The 21,167-nt window shown below is 38.5% G+C and overlaps 1 protein-coding gene and 1 pseudogene across 3 annotated transcripts in view; one reads left to right on the top strand and one right to left on the bottom strand.

The window, feature by feature from the left end:
- WDCP (WD repeat and coiled coil containing) overlaps positions 1 to 21,167 on the top strand; it is a 52,192-nt gene that overhangs the window by 24,232 nt on the left and 6,793 nt on the right. For all 3 annotated transcript variants that reach the window (XM_077152225.1, XM_077152226.1, XM_077152228.1), the window contains 2 exons: positions 10,723 to 12,571; positions 20,850 to 20,970. In XM_077152225.1, coding sequence (XP_077008340.1) covers positions 10,742 to 12,571; positions 20,850 to 20,970 — 1,951 coding nt within the window. In that variant the 5' untranslated portion in view covers positions 10,723 to 10,741. The remainder of the gene's footprint in view (positions 1 to 10,722; positions 12,572 to 20,849; positions 20,971 to 21,167) is intronic.
- LOC143676927 (rho GTPase-activating protein 42-like) lies at positions 3,752 to 6,581 on the bottom strand (annotated as a pseudogene).

Here is a 21,167-nt window from a genome sequence, read left to right as displayed (position 1 = left end):
TTTGTGTGTCGGCTCTGGGCTGTTGACTCTGAGGCTTCAATTATTTCTCTCCAAAATGTTTCCTCTTCGGAAGGACCCAGTAAACTAATTAAGACTCACCTGGACTGGGTAGAGTCATATCTCCATCTAATCAAACATCACACACAGTTTGGTGTGCCACATCTCTTTGGATGTAATCTAATCAAAAGATTCCAGTCTGTAGTATTGAATTAGGATTAAAAGAAACAACTGTCCCACAAGATTGGGTTAGGATTAAAACATGGCTTTTCTGGGGTACATAATAGATTTGAACTAGCTCATGGTGTATTACATTAACTGATCTTGTGTTGAATCACCCTTGCATATCTGGGATAAATCCACTCTATCGTGGTGTGTAATTCTTTTAATATTCTGTTGGATTGAAATTGATAGTATTTTTTGGAGGATTTTTGCATCCATATTCATAAGAAAAATTGGTCTGTCATTTTCTTTTCTTGTAATATTGTTATCTGGTTGTGGTATTAGGGTGATTTTCCTCATAGAATGAGTTAGGTAGTGTTCCTTCCTGTTTAATTTTTTGGAAGCATTTGAGCAGGATTGGTATTAAAGCTTCTTGTAATGTTTGATAGAATTCACCTATGAAGCCATCTGGGCCTGGGCTTTTCTTTGTTGGAAGGTTTTGGTGACTAATTCAATCTCTTTACTTGTAATTACTATGTTGATTTCTGTTTCTCCTAGAATCGGTGTAGGTTGTTTGAGTGTTTCTAGGAATTTGTCCATTTTATCTAGGTTATCTAATTTGTTGGTGTTCATAGTGTCCTCTTATAGTCCCTTTTATTTCATGGTGTTAAATGGTAATGGCTCTTTCTTCATCCGTTTTGTTTTTCTTTTTATTTCTGTCCTCTCTTTGTCTTTATCAGTCTAGCTAAAGGTTTGTCAATTTTGATGATATTTTCAAAGAACCAACTTTTGATTTCATTAATGCTCACTATTGTTTATTCTCTATTTCATTTATTTCTGCTCTAATCTTTGTTATTTCTTTCCTTCTGCTTTGGGTTAGTTTGTTGTTCTCTTTCTAATTCCTCCCGGTGTGCATTTAGGTCTTTGATTTTTGCTCTGTTCTTTTTTAATGTAAGCGTTTAGGGGTATAAATATTCATCGTACATTGTCTTTGTTGCATCCTGTGCTGGTTTGAAAGGATGTATGTCTCCTAGAAAAGCCATGTTTTAATCCTAATCCCATTTTGTAAAGGCAGCCGTTTCTTCTAATCCCTATTCAGCATTGGATGTTTGAAACTGTAATTAAATCATCTCCCTGGAGTTGTGATGTAATCGAGAGTGGTTGTTAAACTGGATTAGGTGACGACATGTCTCCACCCATTCGGGTGAGTCTTGATAAGTTTCTGGAGTCCTATAAAAGAGGAAACATTTTGGAGAATGAAAGAGATTCAGAGAGAGCAAAGCAGAACAACATAGCCACAAGAAGCAGAGTCCACCAGCTAGTGACCTTTGGAGATAAAGAGGGAAAATTCTCCTGGGGAGCTTCATGAAACAAGAAGCCACGAGAAGAAGCTAGCAGATGATGCCATGTCCTCCATGTGCCCTTCCAGATGAGAGAGGAACCCTGACTGTGTTCACCATGTGCCTGTCCAGATGAGAGAGAAACCCTGAACTTCATTGGCCTCGTTGAACCAAGGTATCTTTTCTGGGATGCCTTTGATTGGACATTTCTATAGACTTGTAATTGGGACATTTTCTCGGCCTTAGAACTGTAAACTAGCAACCTATTAAATTCCGCCTTTTAAAAGCCATTCTGATTCTGGTATATTGTATTCTGGAAGCTAGCAAACTAGAACTCATCCCATAAGTTTTGATATGTAGTGTTGTTTTCATTCATCTCAAGATATTTACTCATTTCCCCTGTGATTTCTTTCTTGACCCATTGATTTGTTGAAGGTGATTAACTTACATATATTGGTGAATTTTCCAGTTCTCTGCTTGTTGTTGATTTCCAGTTTCATTCTGTTGTTATCTGAGAAGATGCTTTTTATAATTTCAGTCTTTTTGAGTTTATTGAAACTTGTTTTGTGCCCCAACATGTGGTCTCTCCTGGAAATGGTAATGTGTTCTTGAGAAGAAAGTGTATCTTGCTATTTTGTATTGCGATGTTCTATAAATTTTGTTCTAGTTTATTTATTATATTGTCATTCTTCATTATGTCTAGTCTGAAGGTTGTTTATCATGGATGTTGCACATAATTTTGGTGATTTTCCACCTTGTGAAAGTTGAAGATGACATTTTGCTGCCTGCTTTCATTTTATCCTCATGAGGTGTGAATTCCCAGTTAGGACGTTTACTTAGAAGAATCATAGCTTAATAGAATTTAAAAACTAAAAGCTAAATATACTTTTAAAGAATTTTTGGTTAATGTCATGAATTCTAGTATATTAAACAATTTTATAGAGATTAGAATTATGATTATGATATAATTTAATTTCTGTCACTGTGTTTACATATTTGTTTAAATTTTCATAAATATTTGTTGGGTCAAAAAAAATGTTTTCTCCTAGAGTTATACAGGTAATAATAGGCTCTCTTAATATTTATATTATTAGCTAGCCTATAATATAAAGTAAGTTAACTTTGTGAAAGTTCTTAATTGTTTTTGTATTAAGATTAATCTTAGTCATAATTTATTATGGCAACATTATTCATATGGCCATTAATATGTGATAGAATTTCAAAATATAATTTTCTGAGGCGAGTTTTCACGCTATGTTAAAGAAAGAGTGTTTGTCTTTGGAAGTGAATATTCAGATATTACAACTTAACCAAATGATGTGCCTTACTGTCATTACTTACCTTACAAATCTTAGATATATGTGAATGCACACAAATTCAGGGATGCTAGAAATGACATGAGAGGAGGTAAGTGACTATTCACAGCCAAACACTAAAACCCGAGCCAAAGAGTCTCTTTTGGCTGCATACTGAAGTAAAGCCGGTTTTTGGCGCATCCTGACATGAAGACACTAAAGGTTCTGTAAATAAGGTGATTCAGGGAAAGGTTTTCATACTGTGACATTGACATAGAATCTGTATTATGATAATCACCAGAAACAGTTTCTGTTTCCTGGAATTACCTTAAGAGGAAGATTTTTCATTGTTGCTAAATATTGTATTATATTTTTAATGAAATGTTAAGTTGTATCATGATTTATCAACATTTTTTGTCCTGTGACTTAAATAATTATGTGAGTTCTTTAGGACCTGGGAACTTGGGGTGATATGCATGGTTTTAAAAAAATCAAGCAGGGAATGAGAAATGCTGGTGTGAAGCTGTATTTGGACAATATGGATTGATGTCGGGAATATCTCTTAATATTGTATTCTCCATTGTTTCATTCATTTTTTTTTAACAATCATATATAGAAGTAGCATATTTCTAAGAAAAAATAATAGATGAACAATTTAAATTACATTTTTAAGTAATAATTTCATAGTTCCCCAGAGAATGCCAGGTAGTAAAGAACAGAGCTCAAAATCCTTATATCAGATTTCTGGTTTCCAAATTTCTGGGATATAGTGCTTAACATAACATATTTTAGATTCTGCAACTGTTATGAAAAAGATACTGTAGAGAGTTACTTATTATTGAAAAAAAAAAGGCAGAAATTTTTAAAATAAGAAACCAGCCATAAAAAGAATGGCCAAAAATTTAAACTTTAATTTTTCCTTTTTCTATTAATAGGGAGCTACATAGTCTGCTGGTATAGAACTTGATAGAAATAGACTATTTTCATTTAGTGGGCTGATCCCAGTATTTGTGTCAGATACAATCATAGCAGTTATTATTTGTTACCAGGGATACCGTGAAGATATTGCCATCCACTAAATACTATTAGAGGAAGACAGCATAATTTTCTGGAACTAGTCCTGTTTTGCCTTCATAAGTTGCCTTTAACCATCGTGGTTCCACTGATGGGCACACGTTAGAAAATGTCGCCCTGAGGGAAGGAGAGCTTGTGGCTGTGCTCTACTTTACATGAGCGCACAGCCTTGGCCTGCCGCCCAGAAGAAACTGGTATAAGTGAACTAACATTTTCAAACAGTCAGACTTTGGTTGGTACTTCTGAGCCAGGTCGCTCATAGCTGTTGCTTTAGGCAGTGTCTAGCCTTAATCTCCTGCACATTTTTGGAGGCAGGTCTCGATTTGGTGAGGTTTTGGGCATCTCTTTCAAACCTATGGATGTCAAACTTTGAATGGGATCCACTGTAGCTCTTGTTTCCTTTGGCTGCAGAGATGGACCTGAGGCAGGAAGCTGAGGGTCTTTTCAGGTCCAATAGTTCATAAGACCCATTCTTGACCAGGTCTATCAGTAGGGAAACATCCCCAGATCGCCAGGCTATGCTTTGGCAATCTGATTCTGCATCTGTTTTGGTTGCATCTTCCCTAGAACTCGATTCAGGACAAGTTGTCCAGAGATCAAGGCTTTTCTGTCCATTGGAAGGTGATAGGGATGCAATCCAGGGAATCCCTCCAGATTTCTCCCTGCGCTGGCAGGAAGCAGATTTTGTAGTGCTGCTTTGTTCAGATGAGTGAGAGAAGAGTGACTGGATGCTGCCGATAGCTGTGCTGTCTGGGCTGCTGCTATAGCAGTCACTACCTGGTTCTGGAGGCACAGAATATACCTCTCCTGGGCTTGCGAGAGCCTGTAGAAAGGCAGATGGCTTATGTCCTCCGCGATCCAGATCGGAACTGAGGTTGAGGCAGAGGAATGTTTGGGTCCGGGGCAGTGTGAAAAATCTTTTCATAGTGCTCTATCAGGATCTCAACCACAATATTCTGAAATTTAATACTCATCATGGCAGCCACAATTTCTTCCGGTGCTCTCATTAAAGTTGGGCCAAATATGACACCAAGATTTGAGACAGTCATGAGATTTTGTTGGTTGTGCAGTGAAACTTTGACCAGGTGCTTTATTAAGATGGCCAGCATCTCTGTGTTTCTCTGGTAATCTGTGAACCGATGCCTGTCCAGATTCCACCTGATAGTTCTGGTCATCAGACTTAACAGCAACGATAAAATCTTTGTGCAGCTTATAAGTCATTAGTGGTTCTGCAAGACACCTGAGGTAGTTTTTCAGTCTACTTGTTATCGTCCTATTATCCCACAGTTCAATATCAGTGTCAATATCAGGAGGGGATTTGGGAGAAAATGTGATGTTCACGAGTTTCTGGACTTTGGAGTTCACGCCTCTGTTCGGTAGAGGCCTAAAATGGTGATGCCTAAAGCGGTGGTGTCTCTTGTTTCCACAGCTTGAATGCATTTTCTCACAAAGTTGAACCCTGCTTCATTTAAGTACATTTCTTCCTTCTTGCTAATAATGGCAGGCAGTGTGTAAATTGGTTCCTTCCCATCCATGGCTTCGAGCCAGAGTTTCCTGTTAGCCTCTGAGAAGACCTGCAATATGATGATTCCATGCCTTTCAGCTACTTCTGTGTCAAAGCAGAAGCATTTGTCAATTGAATCTGTCTTTTGCCAGATATAAGATTTTAATTTAAACATTTCTGGTGAGCTAGTAACAAGGCCATTTATTTTTCCTCTGGATTTCATTTCTGAAACACTCATCGTAAATGTTTTGCTTCTATTATTATATGTACAGTAATGTTCAGTCCATGTAAACCTAGTGGTCGTTTCTCCTGGACAAAAAGATAGCTTTCCATTGTCTGGGTGGTCTGTAGTCTTGGTTTGCAAATTTCATCCTTTGCATCAACCGTTCTACCTCTTGATGGGTACTCTCAAAATTATTCCTTGTATCTTGCAAGTTGAATTGCAGTTGTTGCTTATATGGTACGAATTCCTGGGTGAGTTCATATCTCTTGTGGTAAAAAGTAAACAAGCCCTGAAGGAATGACAAAAGCAGTTCAGCAAATTCAAGCTTCTATTTTTCTTGAACTTCTTGAATTTTAAAGACATATTCAAGTGATGCTTCATAGAAGTTTTGATGTTCTCAGTCGATCTGTGAATTGGTCTCTTGCAAATGAGACTCCTTTTTCTTTGCAGACAAATTTAAATGCTTGTTAAGAATAGAGTATTTTTCACTCTCTTTGTCAAAGTTCTTCTTTCCATCTTTTGCTGCATCTATCTGTTCTTTTCGAAATTTTTCAAGTGGCACAATTAGTGCATCATTTGCATTTTGAATCAGTCTTCTCCTTCTTCTCCTGCAATGAGTAGTCTTGCAAATTCTTTTAGTGACTGAGCAATACTAATTTCATCGTCTGTCTCAGTATCACCAATACATTCAAACTGGAAATCTTGTAGTGACTGTGAAAATTTCTGTACCGCCATGGACAGATCTTCCCAGCTGACAAAGGTGTTCCTGATGGCATCAGCCTTTTTTGAGTGAAGATAACCTCTTGTTGGTATCTTAATTTAGACATGTTCATGACCTGAGAATCCTCAGGGCAGAATGAGTAGCTGGCGTTGATCGGCTCTTTGATGAACTTGTTGGTTCACTCCAGCTCAGTCTCTTGACTGTGCTCCCTGAAATCCAGGCTATCCAAGTAGGAATCGCTGAACTCCAGAGTGGGCAGCCCCATGGGCCCTGGGGATGCGTGGTAGTATGGAACGCCCCAGGATGCGAGGGCAAGGCGCAAAGGAAATGGGCCCCTGCACCACGCAGCCTGCACCAGGCTCCTGGGGACACCTCTGGGCTCAGGCATCCTCCCCCGAGGTGAGGGGACTGCAGGCCGCGGGCCGAGGTGCAGGATGGCTCAAGTCGTTGTGATGGGGCGCATCGTCGCTCCGCGCATGGAAGCTGTGAGGCTCCGGGCCGTAGCCAGAGCAGAAAAGTTTCTCTTACTGCCGGTAGACACTTCAGCAGCTCCACTGTGCTACTCTCGTGACACTCATTTGCACTGTCTCATTCATTTCTTGAGGTACTCTCGTGACACTCATTTGCACTGTCTCATTCATTTCTTGAGGCTGGATTATGTAACAGCTTTAGAAAGTATTTGCAAATATAGACCAAAGAGGCTTAATTGCTTAGTATTATAAGGGCCTGAAGCAATAAAAATGTAATCAACATAACCCCTGGCAATATCTTGACCCAGTTGAAAACTCTTTATATGATATGGTTGATGTGGAATATTCCATCTGAACAGTACATCCCAGTGCTTATACTATGTGTTAGGAGGTGATAGACAAAGAAGTTAAACCTAGTTCCTGCTCTCAGAAAACTTTCCATGTCAGTTGGAGAGATTAAGACATAATATATGGAAAAATAACTGACAATTCCAGGTATTAAACTTATGATGTCACTGAATGTAAGAGCCTTGGGAGTTCCCAGGAGGAAAGAATCATTTTCAGTTGGATGGCTAAGGAAGGTTCCCAGAGAAGATTGTATTTAAACTGCACCTTCAGTTAATCTGTCATTTACTGAGTGTTTTGAATGGGCCAGGCATTGTGACTAATGAAAATTGTTAAGTAGAAAGAAATAAGGCTGGTGAGGTAGGTGGGTCCAGATTGGGAAGAGCTTTGGGTGTCAAAGTGAGGAATTCATACTTTATCCTGTAGGCCAGCACTGTCTAGCAAAACTTTCTGTGCTGACGGAAATGTTCTGTTCTGTTCTGTCTGGTAAGGGTAGCCACTGGGTGGCCAGTGACCACTTGAAATGTAGCTAGTGTGATTGAGGAACTGTGTTATTTTTTAGAACTCTTTTACTTTAATTAATTTATATTCACCTAGCACATGTGGCAAGTAGTTGCTGTCTTGAATCAGCACAGCCATAAGCAGTAGGTAAGCTCTGATAATTATTAAGCTAAGTGATTTATTTCAAAAGGATATTTTAAGATTGGTCTTGTAGAAAATATATTGGAGGAGGAAAGACAGATAGAGTGATTAAGAGGCCAGTATGGAGGAGACGGTTGCAGTCCTCTAGGCTGTAGCTGACAGTGGTCTGACTCAGGAGGATGCTAGTGGGAATGATTAGGACTGGCTTCAAGGAACGGTTCCAAGGATCAGTAGGACTTGGTGACTAATTGAGAAGGCAGGAGAGGGAGAAATCAAACTGAGTTCCTAGTTTTTAGTCCCAGTGACTATGAGAATGATGGGATCATTAGTGGAAATCAAGGGAGCTGCTGTTGAGACAGAGAAAAATGTTTTTTTCTTTTATGTTAAAGTTGACGTGAATGTGGGCAGGGTTTTGAAATAGCCATGTTGGCTAAGCCCGACATGTATTTAACTATCGTAGCTTGAGAAGGAAACCTGGACTCTCAGGTGCAGATCTGAGAGTAAGTTACATAGGAGATAGCAATTGTAACCATGGGAGCTGATGACCTTAAGAAGGAAGGATGTGTAAGAAAAGCAATGTACACGAGTACCAAACTTTTGGCTCTCTCCACACCTAGATAAAAATTAGAAACAAGCTTGATTCCTACCTATGGGAGAATCAATGAGTAAATGATAGTACATAACATACTATGGAATACCTTGCTGCTATTTAAATGATTGAGACAGATGTATATTACTGGCTTAGAAAGGTGACTTTATTTAAAATAAATTAGTGAATAATATATAACATATGATCCCTGTGGTAATTGTAATTTTTTTGAAAACCCCTTTCTTGTCTGGGGGAATCTCCCCTTGTGTGATTTGTGGTGGGAGGCAGAGCCTGGTCCCATATGGGGTAAACCTCCCAGCACTAGAGCAAGGGTGTGTGAACTAGGCTCGGCCACAGGGATACTTCCCGAGATTCTGAAACTGAACCATCAGAGGTCGAGTGAAGGGACAGTGAAGTTAGATTCTCAGAAACTGGGCTGCCCAGCGATAGTACGCTTGGTTAATTCTGCCCGGCCTTACTTGCTCACTTTTTTTCCCCCCTAAGTTAGCCAGTGGTTTCTGTTGCTAGTACTCCAAAACTCTGACTTATATCCCATTGTTGTTTAAAAGGAAAAAAAATGATATACAAAATCCTATATGATTTTGTAGGTTTCTTTACCAGTATCAAAGTCTGCACACCAAATTAACAGTGCTTTTATGAAGGCCTTAAAATTTGGGAGGCGCAGGGGAGGGTGATGAAGAGAGGCTGGCCTGGGACTGGAGGAAACAAGTAGTTTTGCTTTATACACTTCTAGTTTGTTTGAATTTTATCATAGTATGTGCTTTAATAATTCAAATGCCTACAAAAAATTAAGAATGGAAAAATTGAAGATAGTATTTGCCTAACCTAATTTATATTATTGTGAAGGGTTGTTGCAAAGATTGAATGCAATAGGGAATATACAAATCTTCTAAAAATTAAGTGCTGTTTGAACATGAAGAAGTAGAAATAGTGATAGTGACTTAATTGTCATTTCAGTAGAGAGGTAAAAGCCATTTTGAAGAGAATTTAGGGAATAAGTGCTAATAAATTTAGGGCTGGGAATATCAGTTATTGATTGATTTGGCAGTGAAAAGAAGAGTAGAAATTAGATGCTGGAGGAGAGTTTTCTTTTCTCAGCCTTTTAAATTTGAAAGTTTTCTAATTTAAATGTTGAAAGTACCATGAATACCAATATAGCCTCAATCTAGAGTCATTAATTATTAATATTTTGCTACATTTATTTTTATCTCCCTGCCTAGCTGTATAAAATTTCATTTTTGCTAAACCATTTGAAAGCAAGTGTAAACATCATAACACTTTGCCCCAAATATCTCAACATGCATATTTTAATGGTAAGGACATTTTCCTATCTAACCATGATACCATGTTCACAGATAGGAAAATTTATAACTCCGCAATATCTTCTAATATCCATTCCATATTCAGATTTCCCAAAATTGTTCAAAAAATGTTTTTTTTTTGTATAAAATGTTATTTCCCCAATCTAAGATGGGTTACCACTTTTACATAGTGTTCTAGTTTGCTGGCTGCCAGAATGCAATATACCAGAAATGGAATGGCTTTTAAAAAGGGGAATTTATTAAGTTGCTAGTTTACAGTTCTAAGACTGAGAAAATGTCCCAATTAAAACAAATCTATAGAAATATCCAATCTAAGGCATCCGGGGAAAGATACCTTGATTCAAGAAGGCTGATGCAGTTCAGGGTTTCTCTCTCAAGTGAGAAGGCACATGGCGAACAGGGTCAGGGTTTCTCTCTCATCTGGAAAGACACGTGGCAAACATGGTGTCATCTGCTAGCTTTCGGTCCCAGCTTCCTTTCATGAAACTCCTCAGGAGGTGTTTTTCTTCTTCATCTCTGAAGGTCGCTGGCTGGTGGACTCTCTGCTTCTCATGGCTATGTCATTCTGCTCTCTTAGAATCTCGTGGCTTTCTCTCTTGTTCTGTTTTATAGGATTCCAGTAAACTAATCAAGACCCCCCCCCCCCCCGCGCCCCCAGAATGGGTGGCCTTGGAGACGTGTCTCCACCTCATCCAGTTTAAGAACCACTCTTGATTGACTCACATCTCCAGGGGGATAATTTAATTAAAGTTTCAAACATATAGTGCTGAATAGGGATTAGAAGAAGTGCTGCCTTTACAAAATGGGTTTAGGATTAAAACATGACTTTTCTAGTGTACATACATCCCTTCAAACTGGCACACATAGTTTGTTGTAATTGATAACATTCCTCCTTTTCTTTTATTCCCCCATAGTATTGACCAGTGGAGGGTCCAAGCCAGTTGCCTTGTAAAATGTTTTACATTCTGGATTTGTCTGATTTTCTCATGATGTAATTTACCTTCTAAATTATTTCAGATAATTTTTATCAGAAAGGATGGATTTGGGAAAAGGAGAACTTCTCAGGACTGGACAGAATGCATTGTATCAAGCAATACACCCAATTCATGGCCTGGCCTGGACTGATGGAAATCAGGTTGTCCTGACTGATTTGCATCTTCACAGTGAAGAGGCCAAGTTTGGGGACTCCAAGGTCATTGGGCAATTTGAAGATGTCTTTGGGCTATCCTGGGCCCCACCTGGTAATGCGGAAAACCCCCCTCTGCTCGCTGTCCAGCACGTGAAGCATGTCACTGTGTGGCAGCTGTGTCCCAGCACTTCAGAGAAGAGCCAGTGGCTGATGACAAAGACCTGCGAGATTAGAGAATCCCTCCCTGTCCTTCCTCAGGGCTGTGTGTGGCACCCAGAAAGTGCCGTCCTGACTGTGTTGACGGCACAGGATGTCTCTGTTTTCCATGATGTTCACTGTGACAGTTCTCAGGTGAGAGTGGACATCAGCACCCAGGGCCGCATCCACTGTGCATGTTGGACCCAGGACGGCCAGAGACTGGTGGTGGCAGTAGGCAGCAGCCTGCATTCTTATATTTGGAACAGTGCTCAGAAAACTCTTCAGAGATGCTCAGTGTTTGATGTAGACAGTTCCATCTGTTCCATCAGAGCCACTGTGGACTCACAGGTCGCTATAGCCACAGAACTTCCACTCGATAAGATTTGTGGCTTAAATGCATCTGAAACCTTTGACCTTCTGCCTAGTGGTGAAGACACTGGCCTGGATACTTTACCGGTTATTGGTGAAGTGCCCTCTCTCAATAAAGGGGCACTTGCTGCTGAAACAAATTCTGAAATTTCAGTTTGTCCTTCCTTTTCTTCTTCCTCATTAGATCCGCTGAATCTAACTCATATACGTTTCAGTAGGTCTAGATCTGAAGATAGTCCTCTTATTTGTCTAAGACAAAAGGACTACTTGACAGGAACTGGCCAGGACTCTTCACATTTGGTCCTTGTGACCTTTGAAAGAGAGGTTACCGTGACCAGAAAAGTGAATATCCCAGGCCTTCTAGTTCCTGACCTCATGGCGTTTAATCTTAAAGCACAGGTAGTGGCAGTGGCTTCTAATGCTTGTAATGTAATTCTGATCTATTCTGTTATTTCATCTTCTATGTCAAACATCCAGCAAATTCAATTAGAGAGTAGTGAAAAGCCAAAAGGCATATGTTTCTTGACGGATAAACTGTTACTAATTTTGGTAGGAATGCAAAAATCTACTGACTGTGTCTTCCTTCCTTCTTCAAAGTCTGACCGGTATGTCATCCACTTGATTGTTAGGGAAGTAATGTTGGAAGAAGAACCTTCGATGACATCCAGTGAAAGCCACAGTGGCTACTCTACATTTAGTGCCCTGTTAAATAAAGCAAATAGAAAAAAGCTAACTGAGAGTCTTTCTCCAGACTTTTGTCACCAAAACAGAGGGCTCTTGTTAACAGCTAGTGCCAGTAGTCAAAGTGGAAGTCCCGGACGAACCCTTATTAAAGAAATAAAAAACCTTCCGTCCAGTATCTGTGACAGCTCCCTAGCCCTAGAAACTCCAGCTGCTGAGCCTGCTGATTGGTCAGAAATACTGCCCAGATCCAGCAGCCTACCCGATCACAACAGCACACTGGAGCCTCCTAATTTGCCTCAAAGGAAGAATTTACAAAGGGAAAAGGAAACTTATCAGATATCTAAGGAACTGGAAATTTTATCCAGGAACCTGGCCGAAATGCAGCAATGTCTTTCTGAACTCAAGGCCTTTCTACGTCATGGGAAGAAATCCTTTCCAGTGTATCCGCTCTCTCAGGATCCCCCTTATGTGCACATCACTTACCAGGTAACTTCTCCTTTGAGGACCTGCCACTATATGTAAAAGCTCCTGTAGCCGGGGAGTACTGCCAGAAAAATTTATTGATGAGGAAGATGGTACTCTAATCGAACTTCACTGAATTGAGCAAATTATGTTACAGCCAAGTTGTTAAACCTTGGCAGGTTGGTTGGGTGTTAGCCTGCCAGCCAGATGCCACGATTTTATCCTTTGTGTGGTATGAAGAAATGAACGATTGTATTCTTTCTGGCAGTTTATATATAGAAAAATATATTTTAATAATCATATTTTGTGAAACCCTTTTGAGGCAACGCAGATAGATACTCTTCCCTTTAGGAAAATGATTATATTCATTAAAAAATTGTAATGCATCTTTTTATGCATGCACACATAAACATGTAATATTGCATACATGGGATTATATGCCTGTTTTTACCATGAACACTTTCTTTCCCCTTGGAAGATGATGGGGCCCCACCTCTCCATAAGCCCCTCTAACCAACAGCTTAATGTGGCTCTGTCCGTGCTTTCCTGTATACTCATAGAATTTTACACGGGTCTTTGTGTAGACATACTGAGGTATGTGTGTGTGGGAGGGTGTGGTGAGGGTTTGTCATTGTTTTACAAAAGTGGGATGCCCTCTCTACCTCCAGCTGAGAGTGCACTGTTTACTCAGATGCCTCTTTGTTGATGGACATTCACTTTGTATTTGATTCTTGGCCACTACAAATAGTGCTGCAATAATATCTTTATTTGTATTCACTTGTATTAGTAATTTTATTTCTCTTGGATTGGTTCCCAGAAGTGGGAGTGCAATTTTGAAGGGACACACGTTTCTGCTTTTATAATAGTGTTGCCAGATTGCCTTTCCAAGAGTTTTTACTGAGCAATGCATCATCCCATGTCAACTGACAGTATATGAGACTGTCCCTTCCTCACAGCCTCACCCACCTGATGAGTGTGAAGTGATAGTTCACTTTTATTAATTCATATTTCCGTTAGTATTAGTGAATTTGAATACGTTTAGTGTTGGGGCCATTTGGAGTTGAATTGCCTATTGCTCATTTTTCTATAGGATTATCGATTTGTAAGAGTTTTTTGGTATATTATAGAAAATAATATATATGTAATGTATAGATTTTCTTGCACTGTTTATTATTTTTTAGATTTAAGTTTTTAATATTGAATTCATTATTTGTTAGTGGTCTAATCCTATTTTCTTAGAGGTAGATACCTCCTTGTGCTAGCAGTATTATTAAAAATCCATCCTTAACCCAATGAATTGGATGTATCACCCTTCTCATATATAAACGTATTTATTCTGGGATCTAATTCTGGATTCTGTATACTGTGCTTACTGTAATAATTCTGTATCTAGGACTTTACCAGTAATCACTGACATGATTACAGTGGCGTTATATAGGACCATTTTAAAAGATACTTGCAGAAAGTAGGTATCGAAATCAATGATAAATAAATAAATATATAAATTACTGTTTAACTGATGGTCAGGAAGAGGTATTTTATGTAGCTTTTTCTTAAAACTGCTTGACCAACCCAAGAATGTTGGTTTTTAGAAGAACAAAAGAATAGTTTTAAATGCTGAATTAAAAAATTTCAAACATAAAATAAGTTATGAAAAATTGGAAGAACATAGAAAGACTATTAAGTGAAACTCTCTGTATCACTTGGATTTAACAATTTTTAACATTTTGCCATGATTGCTTCATTTTTTTCTTCTTTGAAATTTTTTAAGTAGTCATGGTATTTCACCCCTAAATATTTCAGGATGTTTTTCTAAAATGTAAAGATAGTACCATTATCACACCTAACAACATTAACAGTAATTAGTTAATATTATCTTATTATCTCCTGATTCCCTAAGTGTTGTCCCCAAATGTTAAATCACTGATTTTATAAAATTATTTTTTCAAATTAATTTCACAACTATATTAGAAATCTTAATTATATCCTTTACCAAGCTAAATGAAACAAATATTTATAAGCATTTAACATCTTAATCCTAGATTTTTGGAGAGGGCTTTTGCTACCAATGTTTTTGGACACTTCTACTCATTGCCCCAAACAGATATTTAAGTGGTTTTATTTAAAACTACATGAAGTTTTCTGTATATTCTGTGCAATAGACTTTTGATTTTTTAAAAAGTTATATTATGATTTTGCCCTTCAGTTCAGCTTTTTCTGGGCCTCTAGCTTAAGTTTTGTTTAACCAAGGGTAATTTTTCAGTTCTTGTTTCCTTGTTTCTTGTCCTGCTTGTAAGGTGCCTTTGCCCTCCCCACCCTTAGGAGGGTCTACATAGGTATTACAGACTCCAGCTGGTTTTCCCAGACTAAACTGGTCTCCTATCAGGGGGAAGGAGTCACCTGCATCAGTTTTCCCTGAGGGTGAGATCCAGCAGGTTGAAAGACTTTCCTGTGAAGTCTCTGGGCTCTGTTTTTCTTATCCTGCCCAGTATGTGGCGCTTGTCTGACTGCAGGTCCCACCAGCTTAAGATGATGGGGTCCCTTTAACTTTGGCAGGCTCTCCCTGCTGGGGGCATGGTGGAGACAGAGGAGAGGTTGTAGACTGGTTTTAATGGCTTCAAATTGCCTAGCCCTGGGGTCTGAATTCCTTGAGAGAGGGATTCCACCTAAGTTGGGCTTCACCCCTCCCCTGGGGAAGGCACACGTGGGAGACAGCCCTGAAAGCAGTCTGTTTCTGCCTATTCCTGGGGCAGTTGCAGCCCAAGTAGTCCCACCGCTGAATCCAGAGGCAGCCAAGCCTCCATAGAAACAGCCACAAAAACCTGTTTTGTCCCCTTTCCTCTTTTTCAGTTAGCCTAGTAAGCGACCTCCGCCTTGACCAGTTTCGCCTGAGCTGGGGGCCTATTTTTAGTAGTCAGAATTTGTTTATTAATGCCACAATTGGTGTTTGGTTGGACTCAGTCCCTGCTACTGTTAGAGTCTCTTTCCTTTCCCTCTGGGAAGCTGCCTGTGGGGGAGGGGCGCCGGGCGCCGGCCGCCACGGCTTGGGAAACTCACGGTTTGGGAAACTCACGGTTCCGGAGACTCGCAGCCAGTCCAGCTGGTCCAGATTGGGGTATGCTGTGCGTCTGGTCACTATCGTGGCTCTGGGAGCTGTTCTGTACTGCTTCTGGTTATTTAGTAGTTGTTCTGGAGGACGAACTAAAATGCGCACATTGCTAAGCCACCATCTTGGCCCCTAAAAGGGTGTTTTGACCCACCTATATTATGATTTATTTATTTATTTTTCCACAATCACAGTCACATTGTGAAAGCTGTATCATTATACAATCATCTTCAAGAAACATGGCTATTTACAATTGTAAGGAGATGGAAACAGCCAAAATGTCCATCAACAGACGAGTGGCTAAACAAATGGAGGTATATACATACGATGGAATATTATGCAGCTCTAAGACAGAATAAACTTATGAAGTATGTAACAACATGGATGGACCTTGAGAACATTATGCTGAGTGAGAGTAGCCAAAAACTAAAGGACAAATACTGTATGGTCTCACTGATATGAACTGACATTAGTGAGTAAACTTGGAATATGTCGTTGGTAACAGAGACCATCAGGAGATAGAAATAGGGTAAGATAGTGGGTAATTGGAGCTGAAGGGATACAGACTGTGCAACAGGACTGGATACAAAAACTCAGAAATGGACAGCACAATACTACCTAACTGTAATACAATTATGTTAAAACACTGAATGAAGCTGCATGTGAGAATGATAGAGGGAGGAGGGCTGGGGACATAAATGAAATCAGAAAGAAAGATAGATGTTAAAGATTGAGATGGTATAATCTAGGAATGCCTAGAGTGTATAATAATAGTGAAATGTACAATGTACAAATTTTAAAAATGTTTTTGCATGAGGAAGAACAAAGGAATGTCATTATTGCAGGGTGCTGAAAATAGATGATAATTAATACTTTAAAATGTCACCTTCTGTGTGAGACTAAAGCAAAAAATGTTTATTTGTTACAAAATTTATATTTTGACCAGAGCATTTCCTAATATAACTCATGTAGATAGCTTGATTGAATGTTATAAGTACTTGGAATCTCAGGTAGCACATGAGATTTTGTTGGTTTGTCCAGAGTGATCCCCTGATGAATCCCAGAATGATTTGATCAGTGGCTGGAAAAGTATTTGCAAGCCCCCTTCTGGGAATGGTGAGAGTGGGGAAATATTCAGCTTCCCCAAGTTGAATTCTTGATATTCTCACAAGCAGTTGGACAACCAAAGCTATAGGCTGAGCCCCCAGTCTTGGGGTTTGTTCACATGAAACTTAACCCCACAAAGGATAGGTCAAGTCTACTTAAAATTTAGGCCTAAGAGTCACCCCCAAGAGAGCCTCTTTTGTTGCTTAGATGTGGCCTCTCTCTCCAGCCAACATGACGAGCAGTCTCACCACTCTCCCCCTGTCTGCGTGGGACATGACTCCCAGGGGTGTGGACCTTCCTGGCAACGTGGGATAGAGATCCTGGAATGAGCTGAGACTCAGCATCAAGGGACTGAGAAAAACCCTAGAATGAGCAGAGAATTAACATCAAGGAATTGAGAGAAACTTCTCGACCAAAAGGGGGAAGAGTAAAATGAGACAAAGTGTCAATGGCTGAGAGATTCCAAACAGAGTCGAGAGGTTATCCTGGAGGTTATTCTTACGCATTAAGTAAATATCACCTTGTTGTTCAAGATGTAGCGGAGAGGCTGGAGGGAATTGCCTGAAAATGTAGAGCTGTGTTCCAGTAGCCATGTTTCTTGATGATGATTGAACAATGATATAGCTTTCACAATGAGACTCTGAATGTGAAAACCTTGTGTCTGATGCTTCTTTTAGCTACTATATCAGAAGAAAAGTAGAACATATGGAATAAAAATAAATAATAGGTGGAACAAATGTTAAAATAAATTCAGTTTGAAATAGTGGTAAATGAAAGCGAGGGGTAAGGGGTATGGTATGTATAGTCTTTTTTTTCTCTATTATCATTTTATTTTTCTAAATCAATGCAAATGTACTAAGAAATGATGAATATGCAACTATGTGATGATATTAAGAATTACTGATTGTATATGTAGAATGGAATGATATCTAAATATTTTGTTTGTAAATTTTTTTTTAATGAAAAAAGTTTAAAAAAAAAAAAGAAACATGGCTACTGGAACATAGCTCTACAGTTTTAGGCACTTCCCTCTAACCTCTCTAACACACCTTAAACTAAAAAGGGGATATTTATATAATGTGTAAGAATAACCTCCAAAATCTTGCCTCGACTCTGAAATCTCTCAGCTAGTGACACTTTATTTTGTCTCATTTCTCTCTTCCCCCTTAAGGTCAAGAAGGTCTTCTCAGTCCCTTGATGCTGAGTCCCAGCTCATTCTAGGATCTCTGTCCCACACTGCCAGGGAGGTTTACACCCCTGGGAGTCACGTCTCATGTAGAGAGGGGGAGGACAGTGAATTTGCTTGCTGTGTTGGCTGAGAGAGAGAGATGGCCACATCTGAGCAACAAAAGAGGCTCTCTGTAGGTGACTCTTAGACCTAATTTTTTTTTTTTTTTGGTATAGGCAGGCACTGGGAATCGAACCCAGGTCTCTGGCATGGCAGGCGAAAGCTCTGCCTGCTGAGCCACCGTGGCCTGCCCAGGCCTAATTTTAAGTAGGCTTATCCTGTCCTTTGCAGGGATAAGTTTCATATGAACAGACCCCAAGATTGTGGGCGTGGCTTGTTGATTGATTTGGTTCTCCCCACTGCTTGCGAGTGTATCAGGAATTCTCCAAATGGGGAAGTTGCATTTTCCCTCTTTCTCACCATTCCCCCAAGGGGACTTTGCTGATACTTCTTTATTTACTATTCAAATCACTCTGGGATTTATCAGGACATCACTTGGGACAAACCTGCAAATTCTCATTCCCTATTCAAGGTTCCATGTACTTAGGGTGTTCAATTAACCTGTCCATATAAATTATATTAGGAAATGTACTAGTCAAAATATAAATTTTGTACAAAATGAACATTTTTTGCTTTAGTCTCACGCAGAAGTTAAAGTTTTAAAATATGAATGACCATCTGTTTTCAGCACCCTGTAAAATTGACATTCCTTTGTTCTTCCTCATCCAAAAACATTTTAAAATTTGTATATTTAGTCACTATCATTGTACACTCTGGGAATTCCTAGATTATACCATCTCAGTCTTTATCATCTATCTTTCCTTCTGGTTTCATTTGTGTTCCCAGCCCTCCTCCCTCCATTATTCTCACATTCAGCTTTGTTCAGTGTCCTAACATTATTATGCTACCACCAGGTAGTGTTGTGCTATCCGTTTCTGAATTTTTACAGTCAGTCCTGTTGTACAATCTGTATCCCTTCAGCTCCAATTACCCAATATCTACCCTATTTCTATCTCATGATTTTTGATAGAAATGATTTTTAAAAGAAATTTTTTTCTTTTATTTTTCCTTGTGAATAGTTAATTCATTTACTTGGTTCAAAATTCAAAATAGTATTTTAAGAAAAAGGTATATACTGAGAAGTCTTAATCCCACCCCTCCGCCCTTGCCTCCTATAGGAATCATTTTCATTTTATTTCTTTATGTAGAAACTGGCAAGCTTTATTGTATATCTTTATTTCTGCCTTTGTTACACAAAAGGTAGATAACATATACATGTTTTTTGCATTTTTCTTTTTCCATTTTAATAATATATCATGGAGAGTTCTCCATATCAGAACACAGAACTTTTTTTTTTTTTTTGCTGCATAGCCTTCTTTTTTCCCTAATTGTAAAAGTAATATATGCTCATAGAAAAAAAATTAACTAATGCAGGAATATTAAATGTTGTTGAAAGTAAAAAGTTTCCATAATCTAACCTTCAGAGAAATCCTCAGATACAGTTAGGTATAAATGCTTTCATATATTTTTCTATGCTTTCACTAAAATCTTTGTCAATCCAAAAGGTAAAAATGTATATTTAATTGTATTTTTATTTAAATAGATTATTTTATTAAATGACGTCTGTTTTTAGATTATTTTATTAAATGACGTCTGTTTTTTAAACATTTGTAGATATGAAATCTATATTTTATTAACTAAAGTTATAAGAAATAAGTGTTTTCTTGTCTTTTCAATTCTTTTCCTTCTCAGTTTATAGTGAAGTAATCCAACCAAGCAGTTATCGGTAGTTATCTTTGGAGAGTAGAAGTTTTGGAAACTTTACTCTGCATTATAAATTTCTGTATTTTTGAAAAACATTGAATGTATATCCTTTCTGTATAGGGATAATAAGATTAAATAATGGCAAGATAATCAGATGTAAGGAACAGTTTCCCGTATAATTTCAGAAGTCACATTTCATAAGAGTTGAAATAAATGATTAGTTGCCTCTGACTCCATGGTTTATGTGACATCGTTTAAAACCTCCTCAGTAGATTCTTTGAGTAGTTCATCCTCCACCATAAATGGAGTGTTGTTTATCTTTCACAGTTGAAAATATGATTTTCAGCAGTCAGAAAATGAGTATTGATAATTTTAACAACAAAATAAGTTAAATACAACTTATAAAACTGTTCTTTAAATGCTTATATGAAGATATTGTTTCAAATAATACATAATTAGAAGTTAAAATTTTTATTCTATGTGCTTTGATTATACCTTTTCAGTTGTTAATGTGTCCTGAATGAGAACTATAATTTTTATATTTTCTTTCTCTACGGATATTTGAAACCATCTAAAAAGATGACAGTTTTTTTTTTAAGATGACAGTTTTTGATCTGACTTTTTAAATTTTAAAAATCACTTATTTTCATTGTACTTTTTCTAAGCCAAATGAAATTTGACTGCAGATTGTTTATTCTATTTATACAAATCTGCTATGCTACAACTTAGGACAATATTTCTTGGCACCGGTTTTCCCCAGTAAAGAAAGCGTGTAGTTTCTTAGTTAAAACAGCCAAAGAGTAGTTCCTGTGCATCAGACTGTGCCCCTCAGGCGGCTCTCATCTGGGGGGATTCGTCAGCTCCTGGTGGTGATGTGGCCATAACCATGGGAGAGACAGCACAGCAGGAAAAGCACATTGGGGGCAGTTGTGTTTTGGTCTGATTCTTTGGTTGTATAAGTAATACAGCTAAAAGCTCCTTTTTAAAATTGAAATCTAGTTGATGGTGTTAGTAGATAGGGATTTTTCAGAGCTATTTAAACTTTCTGTTTAACTCCGTGGCTTCCGCAATCAGTTTAACAACTTTTATTTTTATAGCTGAAGAGACCTTATGTAGTTCCTGTGGTTGAAAAGAGAGTTGTGCTTCTTTGTGACGGCAAACTAAGACTCAGTACGGTTCAGCAGACTTTTGGCCTCTCTCTTATTGAAATGCTGCATGGTAAGTTAAATTCAGAAACCTCCCCTACCCACCACCCCCACCGCCATGTATTTTATGGTTTTCACAGGTAAGGAAAATGACATGTACTGCCCTTCAGTGGCTCACTAAATAATTAACAAATATTATTATTTGTCTACCACATGTCCAGGCCTATTCTAGGTACCAAAACACATGGAAAATATGGATTTTGCATTTAG

Source organism: Tamandua tetradactyla, chromosome 3 (assembly GCF_023851605.1).
Source record: "Tamandua tetradactyla isolate mTamTet1 chromosome 3, mTamTet1.pri, whole genome shotgun sequence".
In the NCBI taxonomy this organism is placed as follows: Eukaryota; Metazoa; Chordata; class Mammalia; order Pilosa; family Myrmecophagidae; genus Tamandua; species Tamandua tetradactyla.
Note: the sequence above shows the minus strand (reverse complement) of the source record. Positions and strands in the feature narration are given on the sequence as shown.